General features: G+C 43.3%; 1 protein-coding gene across 4 annotated transcripts; it reads left to right on the top strand.

The window, feature by feature from the left end:
* Nucleotides 1-9,779: 9,779 nt before the first annotated feature.
* On the top strand, nt 9,780-20,387 carry PNRC2 (proline rich nuclear receptor coactivator 2). Of its 4 annotated transcripts, none has more exons than XM_066270110.1 (3): nt 9,780-9,912; nt 17,718-17,923; nt 18,360-20,387. In XM_066270110.1, the coding sequence occupies exon 3, from the start codon at nt 18,378-18,380 to the stop codon at nt 18,795-18,797; it is 420 nt and encodes a 139-aa protein (XP_066126207.1). In that variant the 5' UTR covers nt 9,780-9,912; nt 17,718-17,923; nt 18,360-18,377; the 3' UTR covers nt 18,798-20,387. The 4 variants fall into 4 exon arrangements, with proteins under 4 accessions (XP_066126207.1, XP_066126209.1, XP_066126206.1 ...); XM_066270112.1 differs by having other exon boundaries at nt 9,888-9,912; nt 17,722-17,923; XM_066270109.1 differs by lacking the exon at nt 9,780-9,912 and adding an exon at nt 16,620-16,806 and having other exon boundaries at nt 17,722-17,923.
* Nucleotides 20,388-20,989: the final 602 nt, after the last annotated feature.

The following is a 20,989-nucleotide window of genomic DNA, read 5'->3' as shown; positions in this document are numbered from 1 at the left end:
CTTAATTTGCCTCTGCTTCTGCACAGTGGCCATCCCAGCTCCAGGGACTGAATGGCAGCTCCGAGAAAACTAAATGTGGCAGGAGTGGGTTCCCCTTTTAAGCTGAAACACTAAGGCAATTATATCTGCTCATAAAACTGCAGTGAAAACAAGAACACCTTTTTAAAACACATTTAAAAACAGTCTCAAAAGAGAAAGAACTTGTGGACATGGACGATAGTGTGGCAATTGCTGGGAGGGTGGGGAAGGCGGAGGAGGGTAGGTGGAGATAAATGGTGATGGAAGGACGCTCGACTTGGGGTGGTGATCACATGATACAGCGTACGGATGATGCGCTGTGGAATTGGGCACCTGAAACCAGTATCACTTTGTTAACCGGTGTCACCCCAATAAATTCAATAAAAAGGGAAAAAAAATCTCGACATTCCTGAACATTTCTAAACCAAGTTTTCTATCCTGGGCTTAAAAACTCAACTCCACGTTTTTTGTTTTTTTTTCCTGAGAGTTTGCAATGTGGTCACAAAAGAAGGGGAAAGAGAAGCCGAATCTTGAAGAGGCCACCGGATAGTCCCTGACACATTCCTTGGGTGGGAAGGGGGCCTTCCAGCACAAGTGGCAGAATGACTGGGGAGGAGGTGGGGGAGCTATTGGAAAGCAGAACTCTCTTAGGCCAAGAGGTTCTGTAGAAACTTGTTTTCACAAAGGTCTCTTGGGCATGAACTGATCATAAACTCTGGAGAAGTTCGAGAGAAATTTGATGTTATAAGGCAGCTGCCCACGAAATTTTGTCCAGACGCGTCCCTAAAGCTGAGGTCCTTTTTAGGAGTGGGAGAACATAGTGTTCAGTGTAGGAAGAAGGGAAATTCTTCAGCCTGTTTGTGTGAGCAGTCTGTTTTCTTTTTCAGTGAGTAGCACATTTCTATAACAAGCTGACTTTGAAACAAAGTAGAAATTTTCAAATTGGTTTGACTAGGGCTAACTACAGCTGGGAAAGCTCAGTCTTCTATTCATGAGCAGTCATCTGAGACTTGGCCAATTATATGGAAGCTCAAAATTATAACCAATAACATTTCCTATTCATCTGAGATACTGAAGCAGCCAAGTATGTCTGGACACTACAATGGGTAACAACATATTGGAGCTGGACAGGTTGACTTTGAATCCCAGCCCCATCAATTTGTAAGAAAGTGATGGGACGTCAGGGACACCAAAAAGCCAAAACAATCTGAAAACAGAAGGACAAAGTTGGAGATCTCACACTTCAAAGCTTATTACGGGCCTACAGTAATCAAAACAATGGGAGTCTGGCATAAAGCTAGACATATCGATTAATGGGAGAACCCAGAAATAGACCCTCACACATATGGTCAGATGGTTTTGACAAGGGTGCCAAGAGCTTTGGGGATAAGACAGTCTTTTTAACAAATGGCGCTGGGAAAACTGGATGTCCCCATGCGAAAGAATGAAGTTGGACTCTCATCTTTTACCATATACACAAGTAACTCAAATGGATCTAAGACCTAAATGTAAGAGCCAAGACTCTTAGAAGAAGAATTTGGAACAAAAGCTTCCCCAATTAGATTTGGTAATGATTTCTTGGATTATGACATCAAAGGCATAGACAACAAAAGAAAACTACACAAACAGGACTTCATCAAAATTAAAATCTTTTGTGCATCAAAGAATATTATCAACAGAAGGAAAAAGCAACCTATGGAATAGAAGAAAATATTTACAAATTACATATCTGATAAGGGAACACTATTCAGAAAAAATAACTCCTAAAGCTTAATAACAACATAAAGCCAAATAACCCAATTCAAAAACGGGCATAGGACTTGAATCAACATTTTGTCAGAGATGATGTACAGGTGGCCAATAAGCACATGAGATGCGCAATATCACTAGTCATTAGGGAAATGCAAATCAAAACTACAATGCCCTGGCCAATACACCAAGGTTGTGGGTTCAATCCCTGTTTGGGGAACATACAAGAATAGCCCAAGGAATGCATAAACAAGTGGAACAACAAATTGATGTTTCTCTCTCTCTCTTCCTCTCTCTCTCCCTCTCACTAAAATTAATAAATTTAAAAAGTTAAAAAAAGAACTACAATGAGATTCCTACTACCTATACCCCATTAAAATGGCTATTATTTTTTTCATTTAATTTTTTATTGCCTGACCTGTGGTGGCACAGCGGATCAAGCATCGACCTGGAACACTGAGGTCGCCGGTTCAAAACCCTGGGCTTGCCTGGTCAAGGCACATATGGGAGTTGATGCTTCCTACTCCTCCCTCCCTCTCTCTCTCTCTCAAATGAATAAATAAATAAAAATAATTTAATTTTTTATTGAATTTATTGGAGTAACACTGGTTAATAAAATTATGTAGGTTTCAGGTGTACAATTCTATAATACATCATCTGTATATTGTATTGTATGTTCACCACCCCAAGTGAAGTAGAATGACTACTATTTAACAAATAGAAAATAAAAATTTCTGGCAAGGAGGTGAAGAGATTGGAACCCTGTGCCTGTTAGTGGGAATGTAAATTGGTATAGCCACTGTGGAAAACATTACGGTGGTTCCTAAAAATTACACGTAGAATTACCATATGAGCCAGCAATTCCACTTTGGATTGTATTATTTGGATCTTCTACATCTTTGATGATTTTTCTCTCTAGTAATTCTATTACTTGGTGAAATAGAGGTTTTGAGGAATTCAAAGAATTTTAAAGTGTGGTTTGGAGCAGATAATTGTTATACTCATGTTCACAACCATTATTCAAAATAGCTAAAACATGGAAGCCAGCCAGTGTCCACCGACGAATGAATGAATAAGCAAGAATGTGGTACACACATACAATGGAATATTAATCAGCCTTAAAAAGAAAGGACATTTTTGGCTTGGCCTATAGTGGTGCAGTGGATAAAGCGTCGACCTGGAATGCTGAGGTCACTGGTTCAAAACCCTGGGCTTGCCCGGTCAAGGCACATATGGGAGTTGATGCTTCCTGTTTCTCCTCCCACCTTTCTCTCTCTCTCTCTCTCTCTTTCTCTCTGTCTCTCTTCTTTAAAATGAATAGATAAGTAAAAATAATTTTTAAAAAGGACATTTTGACATGCTACAAGGTGTATAAAACTTAAGAACATTATGTTAAGTGAAATAAATCAGTCACAAAAAGACAAATATTATAGATTCCATGAAGTTCCTTGAGTAGTCAAAATCATAGAGACAGAAAACCCAATGGTAGTTACCTGGGATTGAGGGAACAAGGGAATGGGGAGTTATTGTTTAATGGGCAGAGTTTCAGTTTTGCAAGAAGAAAAGAGTTCTGGAGATGGATAGTGGTGATGGTTGCACAACAATATAAGTGAACTTAATCACCACACTGTACACTTAAAAATGGTTACATTGGTAAACTTTATGCTATGTGTATTTTACCACAATAAATAGATAAATTAAAAAAAAAAGAAGTAAAATAAAGATGGATCTTCTGTTTTCAACGTACCATTACACTTGCTGAGGCTCGTGGGGCCAGGGTTCAAATGGTGACTACAAATGGAGACCCACGTGACATTTGTCTAAATATTTAAATGGGACAAACTAACACACATTTAAATACGAGCTCTTCTTTATGTCCTCCTACCTTGTCAAATTTACATTCATAATGACCAAACCAAGCACAGAGCTTCCTATCATCTGGATACAAGTTGCCTTTGGTTTTGAGGTCATAAGGCAAGAAGGGTGGAGAAGCGTTTCCGTGGGGCCTGAACAGATCATCAGATGCATGTAGTCATCAGAGTGGATGCTGAGGGTTGTGATGTGCCAGCACTGAGTGCCAGGAGTGCCCACGTGTTCTTGTCATGCAGTACAGCTCATGTGACCAGTCTGTGGTTGGCCGAATTAGGTTTACTCAGACAGTCCGGTTTTTATTCCTGTATTCACTCATTTTGAGATAGGATGATAATTTCCTGGTTGTGTATTTCATTCTTTTTTTTTTTTTTAAAAGACTTTATTTATTCATTATAGAGAGGGGGGGGAGAGAGAGAAGAGACAGAGAGAGAGAAGGGGGGTAGGAGCTAGAAGCATCAACTCCCATATGTGCCTTGACCAGGCAAGCCCAGGGTTTCGAACTGGCAACCTCATGTGAATTTCATTATTAACAATTATTTTTTAGGATTTGACTTGGGTATTTCATTTTTTATTTCTTATTCAATAAATTTATCTTATATATGGTTGTGATGGAGGGTTCCCTAAATTGTGGGACCCAGAACGAGGGCCTCTCTTACCTAATCTAGGAGGTAATTTGCTTATATTTCCCTAAACTCTAGTGGAAATGAAATAGAGAGCCACTGAGGTGTGTAACAGTCCTGTGACAGTTGTCTCCATTAGCAGGATCCTGGATCAGGCACTGGGCACTTCAGGGGACCACAAGTGTCACCAAATACTGTGGCTCAAGGTCTGCTCTTTGGCAACGCTATCTGGGTAAGACCCTGGCAAAACTAACACCTCGGCTCTCCCTTTCTTTTCAAGGATCAGCCACATAAGAGTTACAGGTTCTGTACACAGGGGCTTTCCTTCCTGGATATCCAATAGAAAATCTAATCATAGCTGCCCATATGCCAACCCATTCTTTTATTTTATTCTTTTATTTTTTTGTGACAGAGACAGAGAGAGGGACAGATAGGGACAGACAAGAAGGGAGAGAGATGAGCAGCATCAATTCTTTGTTGCTGCACCTTAGTTGTTCATTGATTGCTTTCTCATATGTGCCTTGACTGCAGGCCTTCAGCAGACAGAGTAACCCCTTGCTCGAGCCAGCGACCTTGGGTCCAAGCTGGTGAGCTTTGCTCAAACCAGATGAGCCTGTGCTCAAGCCGTTGACCTTGGGGTTTCAAACCTGGGTCCTCTGTGTCACGTGTCCCAGTCTGACGCTCTATCCCACTGTGCCACTGCGCCACTGCCTGGCCAGGAACCAATCCATTCTTTTGAGTTTATAAATTGGTTGAATAAATGCATGTATAGAAAAGACAAGCCCCCCATAACTAAATTATGTATGCCAACTGAAAAAACAGATTATAAAATAGTATATTCAATATTAAATGATTTTTGTAGAAACAGTAACAGCTGTATTATTTATTTATGCATAACAAATTATCCCAAAACTTAGCAGCTTAAAACACAAACATTTATTATCTCGCAGTTTCTGTATGTCAGTAATCTGGGTGCAACCTCACTCAGTTCTCTGGCTCAGGATCCCTCAACAAGGTTCTTCATTTTTTAGCTAAGTTGTAAGGTTAGGTGGTGGTTGTGAGATCTTTCTTACTTTTTTTTTTATATGTGCCTTGACCGTGGGCCTTCAGCAGACTGAGTAACCCCTTGCTTGAGCCAGCGACGTTGGGCGCAAGCTGGTGAGCTTTGCTCAAACCAGATGAGCCCTTGCTCAAGGTGGCGACCTCGGGGTCTCAAACCTGGGTCTTCCGCATCCCAGTCCGATGCTCTATCCACTGCGCCACCACCTGGTCAGGCTCTTTCTTACTTTTTGATGCATTTGTACCCAATCAATTTCCCTTCAGCATTACTTTTGCTGCGTCTCAGAGGTTTTGGCATGTTGTGCTTTCATTTTCATTCATCTCCAGGTATTTTCTAATTTCCCTTGGGATAAACCCTTTGGCCCATTGGATTTTTAAGAGTGTGTTGCTTCATTTGCACTATTTTGTGAATTTTCCAGTTTTCCTTTTGTTTTTGATTTCTGACTTTATCTCGTTGTGGTCAGGAAGATAGTTTGAGTAATGTCTGTTTTTTTGTTTTGTTTTGTTTTGTTTTGTTTTTGTATTTTTCTGAAGCTGGAAACAGGGAGAGACAGTCAGACAGACTCCCGCATGCGCCTGACTGGGATCCACCCGGCACACCCACCAGGGGCGATGCTCTGCCCACCAGGGGGCGATGCTCTGCCCCTCCGGGGCGTCGCTCTGCCTCGACCAGAGCCACTCCAGCGCCTGGGGCAGAGGCCAAGGAGCCATCCCCAGTGCCCGGGCCATCTTGGCTCCAATGGAGCCTTGGCTGCGGGAGGGGAGGAGAGAGACAGAGAGGAAGGACGGGGGGTGGGGGGTGGGTGTGGAGAAGCAAATGGGCGCTTTTCCTATGTGCCCTGGCCGGGAATCGAACCCGGGTCCCCCCACACGCCAGGCCAATGCTCTACCGCTGAGCCAACCGGCCAGGGCCATGTCTATGTTTTAAAATCTATTGAGGCTAAATTTGTGACCTAAAATATACTCTTTTCTGGAGAATGTCCCATGTGCACTTGAGAAGGACCTGTATTCTGTTGTTGCTGGGCAGAGTGGCCTGTGTATATGTCCGTTAGAGCTGGTCGGTTTATTGTGTGTTCACATTTTCTATTTCCTTACTTCTGTCTGGTTGTTCCACCCATTATTGAGAGTTGGGTAATGAAGTCTCCTAATTATAATTATAGAACCGCCTACTTCTCCCTTCAGTTCTATCCATTTTGCTTCATATATTTTATGGCTTGTTATTAAGTATATAACTTCTTCTTTTAAGTCTGTTCGAGGGTGATAGTTCTTCTTCAGCCAATGGATGAAAACTGGGGTGAGGGTAGGTGGGGAGGTAACCTTTTCGCTTACTCGGAGGCAGGGCTGACATCTGGCCAGCGTGCTTCAGGTGGCCCTACTGTCTGTGCCATACCATTTGTTATTTTCATTATCATTCTTTCTTTTTGGTAACAGAATTCTGAGGTCACTTTAACTTTTTTTTTTTTTTCTTTCTGAAGCTAGAAACGGGGAGAGACAGACAGACTCCCGCATGCGCCCGACCGGGATGCACCCGGCACGCCCACCAGGGGGCGATGCTCTGCCCCTCCGCGACCAGAGCCACTTTAGCGCCTGGGGCAGAGGCCAAGGAGCCATCCCCAGCGCCCGGGCCATCTTTGCTCCAATGGAGCCTCGGCTGCGAGAGGGGAAGAGAGAGACAGAGAGGAAGGAGAGGGGGAGGGGTGGAGAAGCGCCTCTCCTGTGTGCCCTGGCCGGGAATCGAACCCGGGACTCCTGCACGCCAGGCTGACGGCTCTACCACTGAGCCAACCGGCCAGGACCCCACTTTAACTTTTAAACTCAGTTCTGATTCAGCAGTGAGAATTGGCCAGTCCAAGTGATAATCCGAATTCTGAATGTTGAATTTTGATTGAGAGTTGAATTTTCTGTTCCTCCTCCTGCAGCTTGCCAGCTATAGTTTTCACGTCTCTGGGTTGCGGGCAGGGAGGTACAAAGTAAAGGAGGGCAAGAACGTTCCTTCTGAAGCAGAACCCTTGTCAAATGGCGTCATGTGTTCTTGGCTTGATGAGATCTAAAGCTTCCTCTTTTTCTCATGGGTGCTTTTGCGGGGGGGGGGGGGGGGGGGCGCCCCCAGTTTCTTCAACTTCTCCGTGTGAGTTCACCACGCGGCGATTTTTCCCATCAGGCAATGCTCTGCCTTGCGCTGGCTGCTGCAGAAGCTTTTGCCTCTCAGCAGAATACTTTCATTGCAGGAACCACGCTGTGGGTGGTTCCTTTTGAAAATAACCCCACACATGGGGGGCTATAAATACTCTAGTTTTTCTTTACTTCCTTTTTTTTTTTTAACTTTTATTCATTGATTTTAGAGAGAGAGGAAGGAGAGAGAGAGAGAGAGAAAGAGAGAGACATCGATTTGTTGTTCCATTTATTTATGAATTCCTTTGCTGATTCTTGTATGTGCCTGACTGGGATCAAACCTCCAACCTTGGTGTATCCAGACAGAGCTCTAACCAACTGATACCCGGCCAGGGCTCTTTTCTTCCTTTTGAAAAGGCATTAAAAATATGTGTGAAGTTTACTGGGCCAATGATAGGCTGGACTCAGGGGGTGGTCATCTCCCCTTCAAGAGCAAGCCATATTCTGAGTACTTCCTAGGCACATGGACCCTGACGACCATGCCAGTGTAGGAGAGTGGCTAAGAGCAAAGGTTTTGGTATCACACCAACCAAGGCTTGAGTTTGAGTTCTTGGTGTGTGACTTTGGGCAAATCACATCACCTATCACTCTGAGCCTCAGTTTTCTCCTCTGTTAAGTGGAGATAGTAATACTATTGACCTCAGGAGGGCTGTGGTGAATTAAATAAGGTGATGCATATTTATTGCTTTGTACAATGTCTCGATCACAGTAAAGTGCTCAACACTTACTGCTATTATCTAATGAGGGGACATTTGGAATATGAAAATGATCATATCTTCCAATTGTACAAGGTAACAGTTATAATAAAATGAAATAAAGCTATATCACTTAAGGGCACAGAGATAATATGATATAAAAATTCAGCCATGGTGAACAGGAGCCAAGAGATCAGACTGTCCTTGGGCAAGTTACTTCGCCTCCTCCTGCCTTAGAAGCTGTGGTTTTAATGAGGACTTCCTGGGTGCCTGCTGCTCCCAAGCATGGAAGTTATACCCTGGTGTTAATTAGGCCAAGCAGTGTTAATCATCTTTTAAGACTATGTCTGCTATGGCAAAACACGGGCTCTTGGGACATGGAAGTTTGACTCACACTCTCCTCCCAAACACATGCAATCGACCCAGGACAAACAATGGTTTGCCTGAGTCAGTGGAAAAGTCCAGCTATTTGTAGCTCATTAACTGCCAAATCAACAGCTATGAAGGCTGTCAACTATAACAAATAAGTAGACCTTATTAGCTTCATGTTCCCCTGAAGAGTTAGCTGTCCCACAGGCATATTTCTTAAAAGGGCCAGATAGAACATGTGATCTTTAAAAAACCTTTTAAAATTCTTTCAACCATTTCCCTTCCACATAAGTCCACCAACTCCTTTTCTCGGTCCAATGCCAGAGAAACAGTGGTAAATAACAGGGGAGAATGGTATCTTCAAGCCAGATGCCTGAGACTTGACTCTTATCCTGATGGAGGAGGTGTAAATCAGTCTTGCCTATACATTTACTCGAATAATTTATCTAAAGAAAATTTCTTTAAGGAAATGAATATCGACCCTGGCTCAGTGGATAGAGATAGAGTGTCATTCCAGTGTATGGAAGTCCTGGGTCCAATTCCTGGTCAAGGCACACAGGAGAAGTGACCATCTGCTTCTCCTCCCTTTCTTCTCCCCATTTTCTCCCTCTTCCCCTCCTGCAGCCAAAGGCTCTATTGGTGATTGGTTCAAGCATGGCCCCAGGCACTAAGGTTAGTTCCTGTTGAAGTGCAACAACCTCAGGTGCTAAAAATAGCTTGGTCCTTGAGCATTGGCCTCAGTTGGGGTTGCTGGGTGGATCCCAGTCGGAGTGCATATGGGAGTCTGCCTCACTAGCTTCCCTTCTCACCTAAAAAAAGAAATAAATATTTATCTATAAGGACATTCATCTCAGCATATAATAGCAAAATACTAGAAACAGTAGGGGGATGGTAAAGCTCATGACAGGCAGTAATAACATAAAATGCTGTTGACAATGATGTAGGTATGTGTATATACACAGAAATATATTCACAGTATATTGAGTTTAAAAAATGAAAAAAAAGGTAAGATAAGAATATATACCATTTATTACCACATTTATTAAAAGAAAGAAAAAGTTTAGTGATTGAGAGCTTTTTGTATGTCAGGCATTGTTCTAAGCACTTCAAAGATGTTGATTCGCTTAATCGTCACACTGACTGCCAGGTATGACATTCCCCATTTCACAAATTGAGGAAACTAAAGCACAAGGAGGCTAGGAAGCCTGCCAAGTCACATGCTAGTAAATCACAGAGTTGAGATACGACTCTGGGCAGCCTTCAGAGTCTGTGCTCTTACCATTCCCTACTGCTTCTCAGCAGAGCAGGAAGACTGGAAGGCCACACTCTCAAAACCTGATAGTGACTATCTCTGGGAGGTAAGATGTTGAATAATTTTTATTTACTTTTGTTTATCTGCCTTTTCCACAGTTCATATATATTACTTATGTAACAGGAAAACTCCAAGAAAAAATGTTCCAGAGAGATCTTTGTTGCAGACTTGAACAAGTCAGGTTCTTCGTCTGCAACATGGTGAGAATGTCCATCCTGACGCACTAAGGCCAAGATTGAGTGAGATAACGAGAGTAGAAGCACTTGGAGAGTGTGGATTTAGAATATGTTAAAAATGCTGGGTGCTACAATACAATGCTTCACAAAGGAGAGAGCAAGAAAGCAGTAAGGCAAAATGACCTTAGGAATTCAGAGATTGTCAGACTGAGCAAACATAGTGTAGCAGCTTGAATGGTTTTATATCTTATTCAGACACTTTAAAAAAAAAAAGGAACCGGCCCTAGCTGGTTGGCTCAGTGGTAGAGCGTCAGCCTGGCGTGCGGAAGTCCCGGGTTCGATTCCCAGCCAGAGCACACAGGAGAAGTGCCCATCTGCTTCTCCACCCCTCCCCCTCTCCTTCCTCTCTGTCTCTCTCTTCCCCTCCCACAGCCAAGGCTCCATTGGAGCAAAATTGGCCCGGGCGCTGGGGATGGTTCCATGGCCTCTGCCTCAGGTGCTAGAGTGGCTCTGATCACAACAGAGCGACGCCCCGGAGCATCACCCCCTGGTGGGCGTGCCGGGTGGATCCCGGTCAGGCGCATGCGGGAGTCTGTCTGACTGCCTCCCTGTTTCCAGCTTCAGAAAAATACCAAAAAAAAAAAAAAAAAGGAACCTAAACAACTCTGGGTATTTTCTTACTTTTTACCCATTGTTTGTTTGGTGTGATTACCCTCTTTGAGGATCACAGAGGACAGAGAGTGCCCTCTTCATATATACACCCCCACATCCAGGGCTGTCCATAGGAAAACTTAGAGCAGTAGTTCTCAATCAGCTGTGTAGGGGAAGCAAAACTATCTCTACCCTCTTCACATCTTCATTGGGCCTGACAATTAAATTGACATAAACCAGATTAACAGGAGAAAAGCATTGAAATTTATTTAATATAAATGTTAAGTGACACGGGAGCCTTCCTTAGGAAATGAAAACCCAAAGAAGTGGCAGTGCCTCAGTGCTCTTAAACTAGGTTGAACAAAGGGATACAATTGTGGCAATGTAACTAAAATGCGTATGTGGGGAGGCTAGGAAGATAAGAGTTATGTCAATAACTTCTGTTTGTACAAGAATTCTCTGGACCTTCCTTCCTTATTTCCTACCATCTCTGGTGATAAGCATGTTTCTTTCCTCCTGGTATAGGGAAGACATCTTTCTCCCTCTTGTGTTTTCAGGAAGAAAAGAGGAGAGGGGGTCAGAGTGCCTTTTTTGCACCTGCTTTTTCTCACGTGCCTTTAGCTCAAATTTATTCTTTCGCCAAAGTGGCATATTCTGCTACTCTTCAGCTGGAAGTGGAACCCCCAAGTATATTTCACCTCCAAGAGTCTGATCTGGGGTGGGAATCCATGTATCAGAATCCTTTTAAGCCTGACCAGGCTGTGGTGCAGTGGATAGAGTGTCGTCGGACTGGGATGCAGAGGACCCAGATTCGAGACCCCGAGGTTGTCAGCTTGAGCGCAGGTTCATCTAGTTTGAGCAAAGCTCACCAGCTTGGACCCAAGGTTGCTGGCTCGAGCAAGGGGTTACTTGGTCTGCTGAAGGCCCATGGTCAAGGCACATATGAGAAAGCAATCAATGAACAACTAAAGTGCTACCGAAAAATTGATGCTTCTCATCTCTCTCCCTTCCTGTCTATCTGTCCCTCTCTATCTCTGTCCAAAAAAAAAAAAAAAAAGCGCATGCGGGAGTCTGTTTGACTGCCTCTCCGTTTCCAGCTTCAGAAAAATACAAAAAAAAAAAAAAAAAAAAAAAAAAGAATCCTTTAAAGGACCAAGAGGTTGAAAGCCCCTGAGTCAGAGTCACAGGAAGTGTGAGAGGTTAGCACTGACTTCTTGTGCTCTACTTAGCAATCGGACCGAAGCGGCTGTCATGGCTGAGAACTGATGTGCAACTGCTCAGGAATGTATGAGCAACTGGGAACATGCAGCAGAAGCTTCCCCAGGAAACAGATTCACGCTGTGTGGCAAGGCGTGTGTTTTGTTACCAGCTTGGCAATGAGATCAGAGCCGTAAGGCACATCAAAATGCCAGGCAGGCATTCCACTTTACCCTTTGTCAGGTTCTAAGAACTTGCTCCTCCTAACTGAAGTGAGCCATCAAAGGACAGATCTGAAGGCATTCAAAATCGTACTCAGAATGCATACATGAGTTTGAGGAATAAAAATAACTAAACCAGCTTGTTTTGAGGTAGACTGGGAGGTAAGTAACTCGGCCTGAAAGCCAGTCAGTCCCCAGCAGACTTGTTCCACAAGTCTGGCAAACCCGGGGGATTGCCCCACCTGCCTGACACTTACAGGGTCTAAAATACAAGCATTAGTCTGCAATCTGCCAGTACTCCAAAGCTGAACTTTCAGAAACATTTTTCTCCCATTTCTACTTACAAGTTAGGTAGGTGATGTTTATGTAACAGGTTTTGTTGTTTTTGGCTCCCATTGGTACATAATTCAATAGATTCTCCTGGGAAAGGATTTCAGTGAATACGGGAATCCCTTCCCTTCCATTTCCCCTCCATTCCACAGTCTGGTACGATGTCTGTTAACCTGTACTCCTTACTGATGTTTGCAGATTGATTTTTGTGTTTACAATCAGCATTGCATGTTGTTGACTCTCAGGGGAAGAACTGAGGAAATGAACCTCCCAGACACCAGCTTTCCTCTCTGATTTATAGTAAAGGCAACAGCTTTTGAGTTCCTTTAGGGCTGGGATAGAGTCTCACGGACCATTGTATCCCCAAGGCTTGGCAGAGTGCCTGCCTCAAAGAAGGCACCGTCATGCGTCCCTAAACTACAGCCCAGCCTGCAGCCGCATGCGGCCCCCTGAGGCCATTTATCTGGCCCCCACCGCACTTCTGGAAGGGGGACCTCTTTCATTGGTGGTCAGTGAGAGGAGCACTGTATGCGGCAGCTGTTGCATCCACCAGGTACAAGAACAAACGTCGGAGACATTCAGGAGTTTAGATGTTACTTTATTGGCCAGTTTAACCTGCGCAGGGGCGAACTCCCAAGATGTCCGGAGACACCGTGCTCACAAGGAGCTGCAAACAGAAGCCGCGCCTGGCGTTTACATTCAGGTCCTTATATATCCTAAGTGAGCAAGCATTACACAGAAGCAGATGTGGCAGTTTAGCTATTGGCTAGGGAGGTCGCACGCAGCATAGCAACAGGGGCCGGTTTTAGCGTAGTGGCGAATTTCAAACATAAACTTCTGATAAGGGTCTCTGACCTTCTTTGTTCTCAGCCTCACAGGGGCCATATCAGCACTCCCTGTTCCTTCAATAGTTTCACTCTTGGCAGCCCTAGCATATCAGTACTCCCTGAATCTAACAGTGGCCTTCCAACGGTCTGAGGGACAGTGAACTGGCCCCCTGTGTAAAAAGTTTGGGGACCCCTGGCAAATGTTTGTTAAGTATTTGGTATTAAACACTCACATATTTATTATGCATCTGGATGGTCTACAATACATTCTGAGAGCTGTTTGCTTGCATCAGCGTTTTCCCATTTGAACAAGAACCACTGATTGGATGATAATGGTGGAACTGACTATAAAGACCACCACCATGGGACAGGTAGGAGCTGTATCACATGTCCCGGAGAGGGTGTGTTTTTAACTCCTGCTCTCCAGTTCTGAGCTGTTGTGGGCACTTGGTAAATATTCATGCAGAGTGAGGCAGGAGGTGTGCTGAGAGGCTGCGACATGGTAAAGACTTGACCAGCGCTCTTCTAAGGGCAGCTGGACTCTGACATGGCAGAGAACCTGGTTCAGCCAGACACCAGGATGGAGGCTTCATAGTGCCCAAGCAGCCTGGGCAGCCCAGTCAAGAGCCAGTCAGTGTCTGCTCTAGACAAAGCACCTTTCAGACAGCGGGGAGGACACAGAGGAGACTCAGATCCTGCAGGCAACACAGAGCCTGGGCTCCAGAGTCTTTGTGCTTAGCTTTCAGCTCTAAACCGTCTGAACCTCAGATTCATCTATACAGTGATCAAAATAGCACCTACCCAATAATTTGTGAAAAGTGAATGAAATAAGTAAAACAGTTTAGCACAAAGCAAGCAGAATATGCAAAGCACTATATGTGTGTTTACAAGTATCCAATATATTACCTGTTGTTTATATAGGTAAAATTTGGAGGATTTGATTCTGTAATACTACTGGGCTGCTGAAGTGTTTTTAAAAATATGACACAATCAGATCTGAGGAGAGTAGAGAGAAAGAAGGAGGGTGGGAGAGTGGGATGAATTTGAAAGAAATTTGGATGATGATGATAAAAATGAATTAGAAAAACAAAGTGCTCAGACTGAAACCAGACTGTTTGCTTTACAAACCTTTATATTAAAAATATATTATAAAGGTCTTTTCTAAAGTCAAAGTTTTGACCTGTTAAATACAGCCTGGCTATTTTCTGGAGGGATATTTAAGCTAGCTTTTTAAAATTTTTATTTATTTATTTTTAGGGAGAGACAGAGACAAAACATTTGTTGCTGTATGTGCCCTAAACCAGGGTCCAACAGGCAACCTCTGAGCTTCCAGACGACACTTTCAATCAACTGCATTATTCGGCCAGGGCCAGCTTTTTGAATTGTTAAGAAATAGATTACAGGCCCTGGTCGGTTGGCTCAGTGGTAGAGCATCGGCCTGGCGTGCAGAAGTCGGGTTCGATTCCCGGCCAGGGCACACAGGAGAGGCGCCCATCTGCCTCTCCACCCCTCCCCCTCTCCTTCCTCTCTGTCTCTCTCTTCCCCTCCCGCAACGAGGCTCCATTGGAGCAAAGATGGCCCGGGCGCTGGGGATGGCTCCTTGGCCTCTGCCCCTGGCGCTAGAATGGCTCTGGTCGCAACAGAGCGATGCCCCAGAGGGGCAGAGCATCGCCTCCTGGTGGGCAGAGCGTCGCCCCCTGGTGGGCGTGCCGGGTGGATCCCGGTCGGGCGCATGTGGGAGTCTGTCTGACTGTCTCTCCCGGTTTCCAGCTTCAGAAAAATACAAAAAAAAAAAAAAAAAAAAAAAAAAAAAAGGAAATAGATTACATGTTGAGCCTGACCTGTGGTGGCCCAGTGAATAAAGCGTCAACCTGGAATGCTGAGGTCACCAGTTCAAAACCCTGGGCTTGCCTGGTCAAGGCACATATGGGAGTTGATGCTTCCTGCTCCTCTCTCCTTCTCTCTCTCCTTTCTAAAATGAGTAAATAAAATATTTTAAAAAATAGATTACATGTTCAGTAACCTAGTAGTGACTTACCATGTATAGTGAATTTTATTTGACTATAATAGCACTAGAAAGTCCCATTCTCAAAAATATCTCCTCTACACATTTTACCAAATTAATTTGATTAACAAACTCTTTTTTTAAAACGACAGTCGCTCATGTAGTTTTCTTAAGAAAATTTAAGGCCCACGGCTAGAACATAGTGGTGGGGGATGATGGCAGTGAAAAATTTAAGATTAAAAAACAAATGATGTGGAACTTATTTCAAAAGGTATATATAAATCCAGGAACAAAACTGTTCATATGTTCATAGAAATTGGTGTTTGAAAACACTTTGGATTGTTAATTCACTCCACACAAATCGCCCTTTCCCGCTTTCCTGCACCTCGCTGACATAATCAACTGAATCCTATCTTTTCTCCCGCTTTTCACTTGCAAATTGGACAGGAAGGGGAATAAGGGAGCCTCCATTCTCTCAACAATCTCTTCTCGTGCACTTACAACGTGCGAGGCACTATGATCAGAAAAAGAAAACCTAGCCTTGCCCGTCGAGGGTGTTTGTGGGGCAGGTGAGCAGATACAATCACAAGTAGTTACCAAGCAGATACGACGAAGGGCTCTAATTGAAGTTAGGGACCCAAACAGGAAGTGATTGACTTGGTCCGCGCGTGTCGGAAAGGCGTTCACAAGGGAGGCAACTTCTGAAGAATTTCGAGGCTGGGGTGGGGAGGACAGGAAAAACCGCAAGCTTTGGGGCCTGCACAGACGTTTCCGGGCCCAGGAATAGAATGAGGGGAGTGTTGGGAGCAAGGTGCAGGGGGCCAGGCCTCGGAAAGCAACTGGGTTGAGAATCTTGCATCTGTAAAAACACTGGCTGCACGGCTCAATCACCTGAACTTGGGAGCCAAATGGCCCCTTCAGTCATCTCCCCAGGGAGGTAAACCACCCGGGTACCAAAGACCGCGGGCTGCAGCAAGAGAGCCAGGCTAGAGCTGCTGCATCCGTGGGAGGCAGATGCACCGAGCGCGGGCCGGGAAAGCGAGCTCCTCGGATTGGGGCGCCGGCGTCGCGATCTCCGGGAGTCACCGGGACCGAGGGCAGAGGTCACCGCGGCCAGGAGTGCCGGTAACAGCTGGGCAGGCGTTTCAAAGGAGTCCAGAGTCAACCCGGACCCGCAGCAATTGTTCCCGACATGCTCCTCTCCCGGAGGATTTCAAACCCTAGGCAACACCACCTCTCCCCGTCGCCCCAGCCGCCCCAGCAACAGGCGGTGGCCCGCGTATCATTGGCCGAGTCCCGCGTAGGCGCGTCTTGATTGGCCGCCGTGCCTCTCAGCCCAGCTGCTGCGCTCTCCTCTGCCTCCATTTTGTCGGTACAGGCAGTAGGAGGAAGTCTTTGGGAGGTTGAAGTGGTCAGCAGCTAGCTCGTCGGTGCTCGTGGGCTTTCTACGTTCCAGGCCTCGTCTCTCCCTGGGAGGGGAGGGGGCTTCGTTGCCGAGCAGGAGCCGCTGTCGCAATCCTGAGCTTGAAGTCGGTGAGTGGCGGCCGCGCCGCGGGCGCGGCCATGTTAGTGGCCGTGCTCCCCATTGTTGGGGAAAGGAGGCCAGATCCGGGACCCCAGCGGGGCGCGGGCGGCAGGGAGGACCCGGTTCCCGGGCCACTCTCCCGGGCTAGGCTCGGGACGGGTGGAGCCGCTCGGAAGCCGAGCCCCGTCACTAGGAGCAAACTTCCTGGACTCAAGGTCCGGGAACTCGTAATTTCGTCAGGGCTGTTAAAATAATGTGGAAGGCCCTATTACTTTTTCGGAAAGGGTTATTGATAACTTGGTTTCTTGGAATACCAAATCAAAATGAAACCTTGAAAGTTAACTATTCACTGTAGGAAGGTAATTTAAAGATGGGAACTGGCTTAGGTGGTTATGGCACGTGAAAACTTATTTTAAAACGGGGAGGAGTTGAGAGTGTTCCTAACGATAGGAAACTGCGTGATGGAGACGTTGAGAAGACAGGGTCTGTAAAAACAGGTATGTTCAAAGTTTGAGAAATTCTCTTGGGATTTTAAAAACATGGTCTCTTTAGAAAATGAATTTTAAGCCAGTTTCTTGTTACGGCTGTAAAGGTTAAAGCGCCCTTAGTTTGGCTTAACAGTCTGGTCACAAAAATCGTGTGACAATCTGAAAAGTCCCCAGGAAAAAGATAAAAAACAATTTGCTGGGAAATTGCAGGCGCCCATCCCGTCTCAGAATTCCCCAGGAAGGAGTTCCTGCATCTCAAAGTTAAGAGTTCTTAAATAATGATAATTATAAGGTTAAAAAGCCATCTTCAGATTTTCTGCCTTTTAGTTCAGGAAGTAGTCATCCTTTAGTTAACTTTTTGTAGTAAATGCAAGCAATCACTTTTTCTCCTTTATTTTTGATTTTAACTAATGAAATCTTTATTTTTCTAGCTAGGACTTCTCTCAAACTCGTGTGCTGAGGAGACTCAGATGTTGACCTCAGCTCCTAGGCTGAACTCAGCAGACTGGCCCATGAAAACTTCTGTATTGAGACAAAGGAAAGGATCTGTCAGAAAGCAACATCTGTTATCCTGGGCTTGGCAACAAGGAAGAGGACAGGTAGTGGAAATCCTGCAATCTGAAAAGCAGACTGAAAGGTATAAAAAAAATTCATGTTGTAAAGGGGGTTCATCTTAAACCGGTTGTTTTAATTTTTAAACAGGATTTTTCAGATTTGTGGGTAAGCTTATTTTTCTTAGGAAGGTAATAAAAACTACATATAATGAAGAGGGAGGAAAATGTAAATGATATTAAAGGAGCTGAAAAGCACATTTTTGAGTCCTCCCCAAGATTTCTGGAGTTAGAAGTTGGGGCTGTAGAAGCTTCTTAAAGTTTTGAATTTTTTTAAAAAAAATTGATGCTAGAAAAGGAAACATTGACTTGTTTCACACATTAGTGCATTCATTGATTGTTTCTTTTATATCCCCTGAGTGGGGATTGAACCCAGGCTCTTAACCAACTGAGCTACCTGGCCAGGGCATGAATTTTTCTTATTAGAATTTTACTCATTATTTTGTTTCTATTCACTTACAGGTGACAAAGAAGCTGAAGATGGGTGGTGGAGAGAGGTATAACATTCCAGCTCCTCAACCTAGAAATGTTAGTAAGACCCCACAACAACTTAATAGACAGAAGACCAAGGATCAGAATTCTCAGATGAAGATTGTTCACAAGAAAAAAGAAAGAGGACATACGTATAACACGTCAGCAGCTGCATGGCAGGCCATGCAAAACGGGGGAAAGAACAAAAATTTTCCAAATAATCAAAATTGGAATTCGAGCTTATCAAGTCCCAGCTTACTTTTTAAGTCTCAGACTAATCAGAACTATGCTGGAGCCAAATTTAGTGAACCACCATCACCAAGTGTTCTTCCTAAACCACCAAGCCACTGGGTTCCCGTTTCCTTTAATCCTTCTGATAAGGAAATAATGACATTTCAACTTAAAACCTTACTTAAGGTACAGGTATAAAATAAGATAAAGTACTAATGTTTAATTTAGTAGTATTTAAGGGTAGTCCATTGTTTCATACCAAATTCTGTAGGGAATGAATGCCTGTAAAACCGCTGATTAATGTAGAGGATATAATTAGACTAGAAATAATTGTATCTTGTGTGCACTGTGATTAATGGTAGTACGAGTGCCACTTCAAAAAACTAAATTACTGATAATTGTACTTGATGTCAAGTGTTCTCAGTTGAGTAACTCTTATGTGAAACCACGCTCAGATTTGGAGAGTGGTAAAGGAATCAACTTTCTCTATTGCTTGTTGGGGTAAAATACTGATTTAAGATTATCAGAAGTCAGGCTTACTTGTTGAAAGCTAGTGAATTTGACTAGAAGCATCTAGTTAAGCTGGATTGAGAACTAGTTGAATATTGAAAAGTTTAATGTCCTAGAAACAGCTAAACCAGTAATACGCCAACAGCCTGATGCACTGCCAGAAGAAAATGTGAATTTTCCCTACAGAATAGTTGCAGTTTAGTAAGCTCTGAATGGTGAATGTGGAAGAGCCAGTAGGAGCTATCTAGAATGGGACAGTATCTCCAGTGGACCAGTTTCTTATATATGCAGTGGTGATTGGGTGACTGCTACAAGTGTGCCAAAACCATTTTTATAAAAACAGTATTTGGTGGTCAGAGTAGCTTTCAAAATACATTTTTGTATTACAGCACTGTACTAGCTATTCTGACGGTGATCTGGCCTCATCCCTGCAAAGCTTGTTTAAAGTAGGGAGCTATAATAATGTGAAAGTTTTTAGTATCTAGGAAAAAAAGAGCCATGTAAATATATGTAATACATTTGTAGCATATGTAAAGTTTTGGCATCTATCGTACAAAAATAAGAGTATTTTAGTATGAATTTGCTGAATGTAAGACCATGGACTTTTTTTTTACACTATGGCCTTAATTTAAAGGTCCAGAATAATTTGTTTTTAAAGTTTGCCCTGTGCTCAAGTGCCCATGTACGTATGTAATAATTGATCTGGTTGTAAATTATATTTCAAAGTACATCTTAGTGTAGTAAGTTTTATAGAACTATAACTGGAAAGGTTTTAAAGCTGCTAAAACACATCCAATTTTTAAGAGATGTTAAATGCAGTATGGGTCTATTTTAACTTTTATTCCTTAAGCCCAAAGATAACCTAGGGTCCATCCAACCTTAAAAATTCATACTGGCTTTGAACAATTTTTTTGTAGCCTGTTAATAAGTACTTTTAATAATACCTGGGGTGGTTTTTTGTATTTTTGTTAAGAGGAACCAGGGGACCATTTATGCAAAAGATGTGATTTCTTGTGTAATACCTGATAACATGTTTTACCTACCTTTAAAATAAATGCTAAGTATAACATTAATCCAAATAATAAATTAAAATAGGCATTTTCTAATTTGGCGGTTTTGATACTTTTAGGCAAAATGGCCAAGTATTGTATTTCTCCAAATTTACTTGAGATATTTCCCAAGTCAAGTAATTATATCCTAAAGATAAGTTTATATAGTACTTAATGTGCATACCCAAATTTGAAGCATGAAATTAAAAATAAAACTTTTTACTCCCCAGTGGCTTGTCTTTTATTTTATAAAAAGTGCTGACTGCCTAATGCTTATCTTAGAATGCACATAACTACCTCAACTGAATTACAGTAAGATTGATTTTAGGAGGCATCCAATTTGTTGATAAATCTGGATTAGAAAGCGACTATGACATCCTCTCTTGCCAATCAAGACTAACCATAGAAGGCTGTAAAATAAAGCTTCTGAACTCTTGCTATCAAGTTGAGTAAAGCAAGGTTTAATTACATCGGATGACTTAGTTTTATAGAAAAAAAATTATCACAAAAGAATGAGAACCCGTATGATTAATCTTAGTTATTTGACAATCCTAAAGTCTACACTAGCAGGGCAAGCTTTTATTTTCTCATACAAACTAGGAAGTAACTGATTTGGAGGAAACATTTGAATGCCATTATTACCCATGTGGTTTCTCTGAACAGTGCCCAAGGACTACCAGTTTGTTCCTGTACACTAGAATCACTAAATTGAACAAGTCTCAGCCCAGCTCTTTGTTAGCTTTTGGTCTGTATTTAAATAGTGTGAGGTTTTGGGTTTACAGTTGATGAAAATGGTAGAAGTTGAGAAGATTGGGGTGGGGTAGAAAAGCT

The sequence above is a fragment of the Saccopteryx bilineata genome, chromosome 3 (assembly GCF_036850765.1).
Source record: "Saccopteryx bilineata isolate mSacBil1 chromosome 3, mSacBil1_pri_phased_curated, whole genome shotgun sequence".
NCBI lineage: Eukaryota > Metazoa > Chordata > Mammalia > Chiroptera > Emballonuridae > Saccopteryx > Saccopteryx bilineata.
This window is presented reverse-complemented; position numbering and strand designations above follow the sequence as displayed.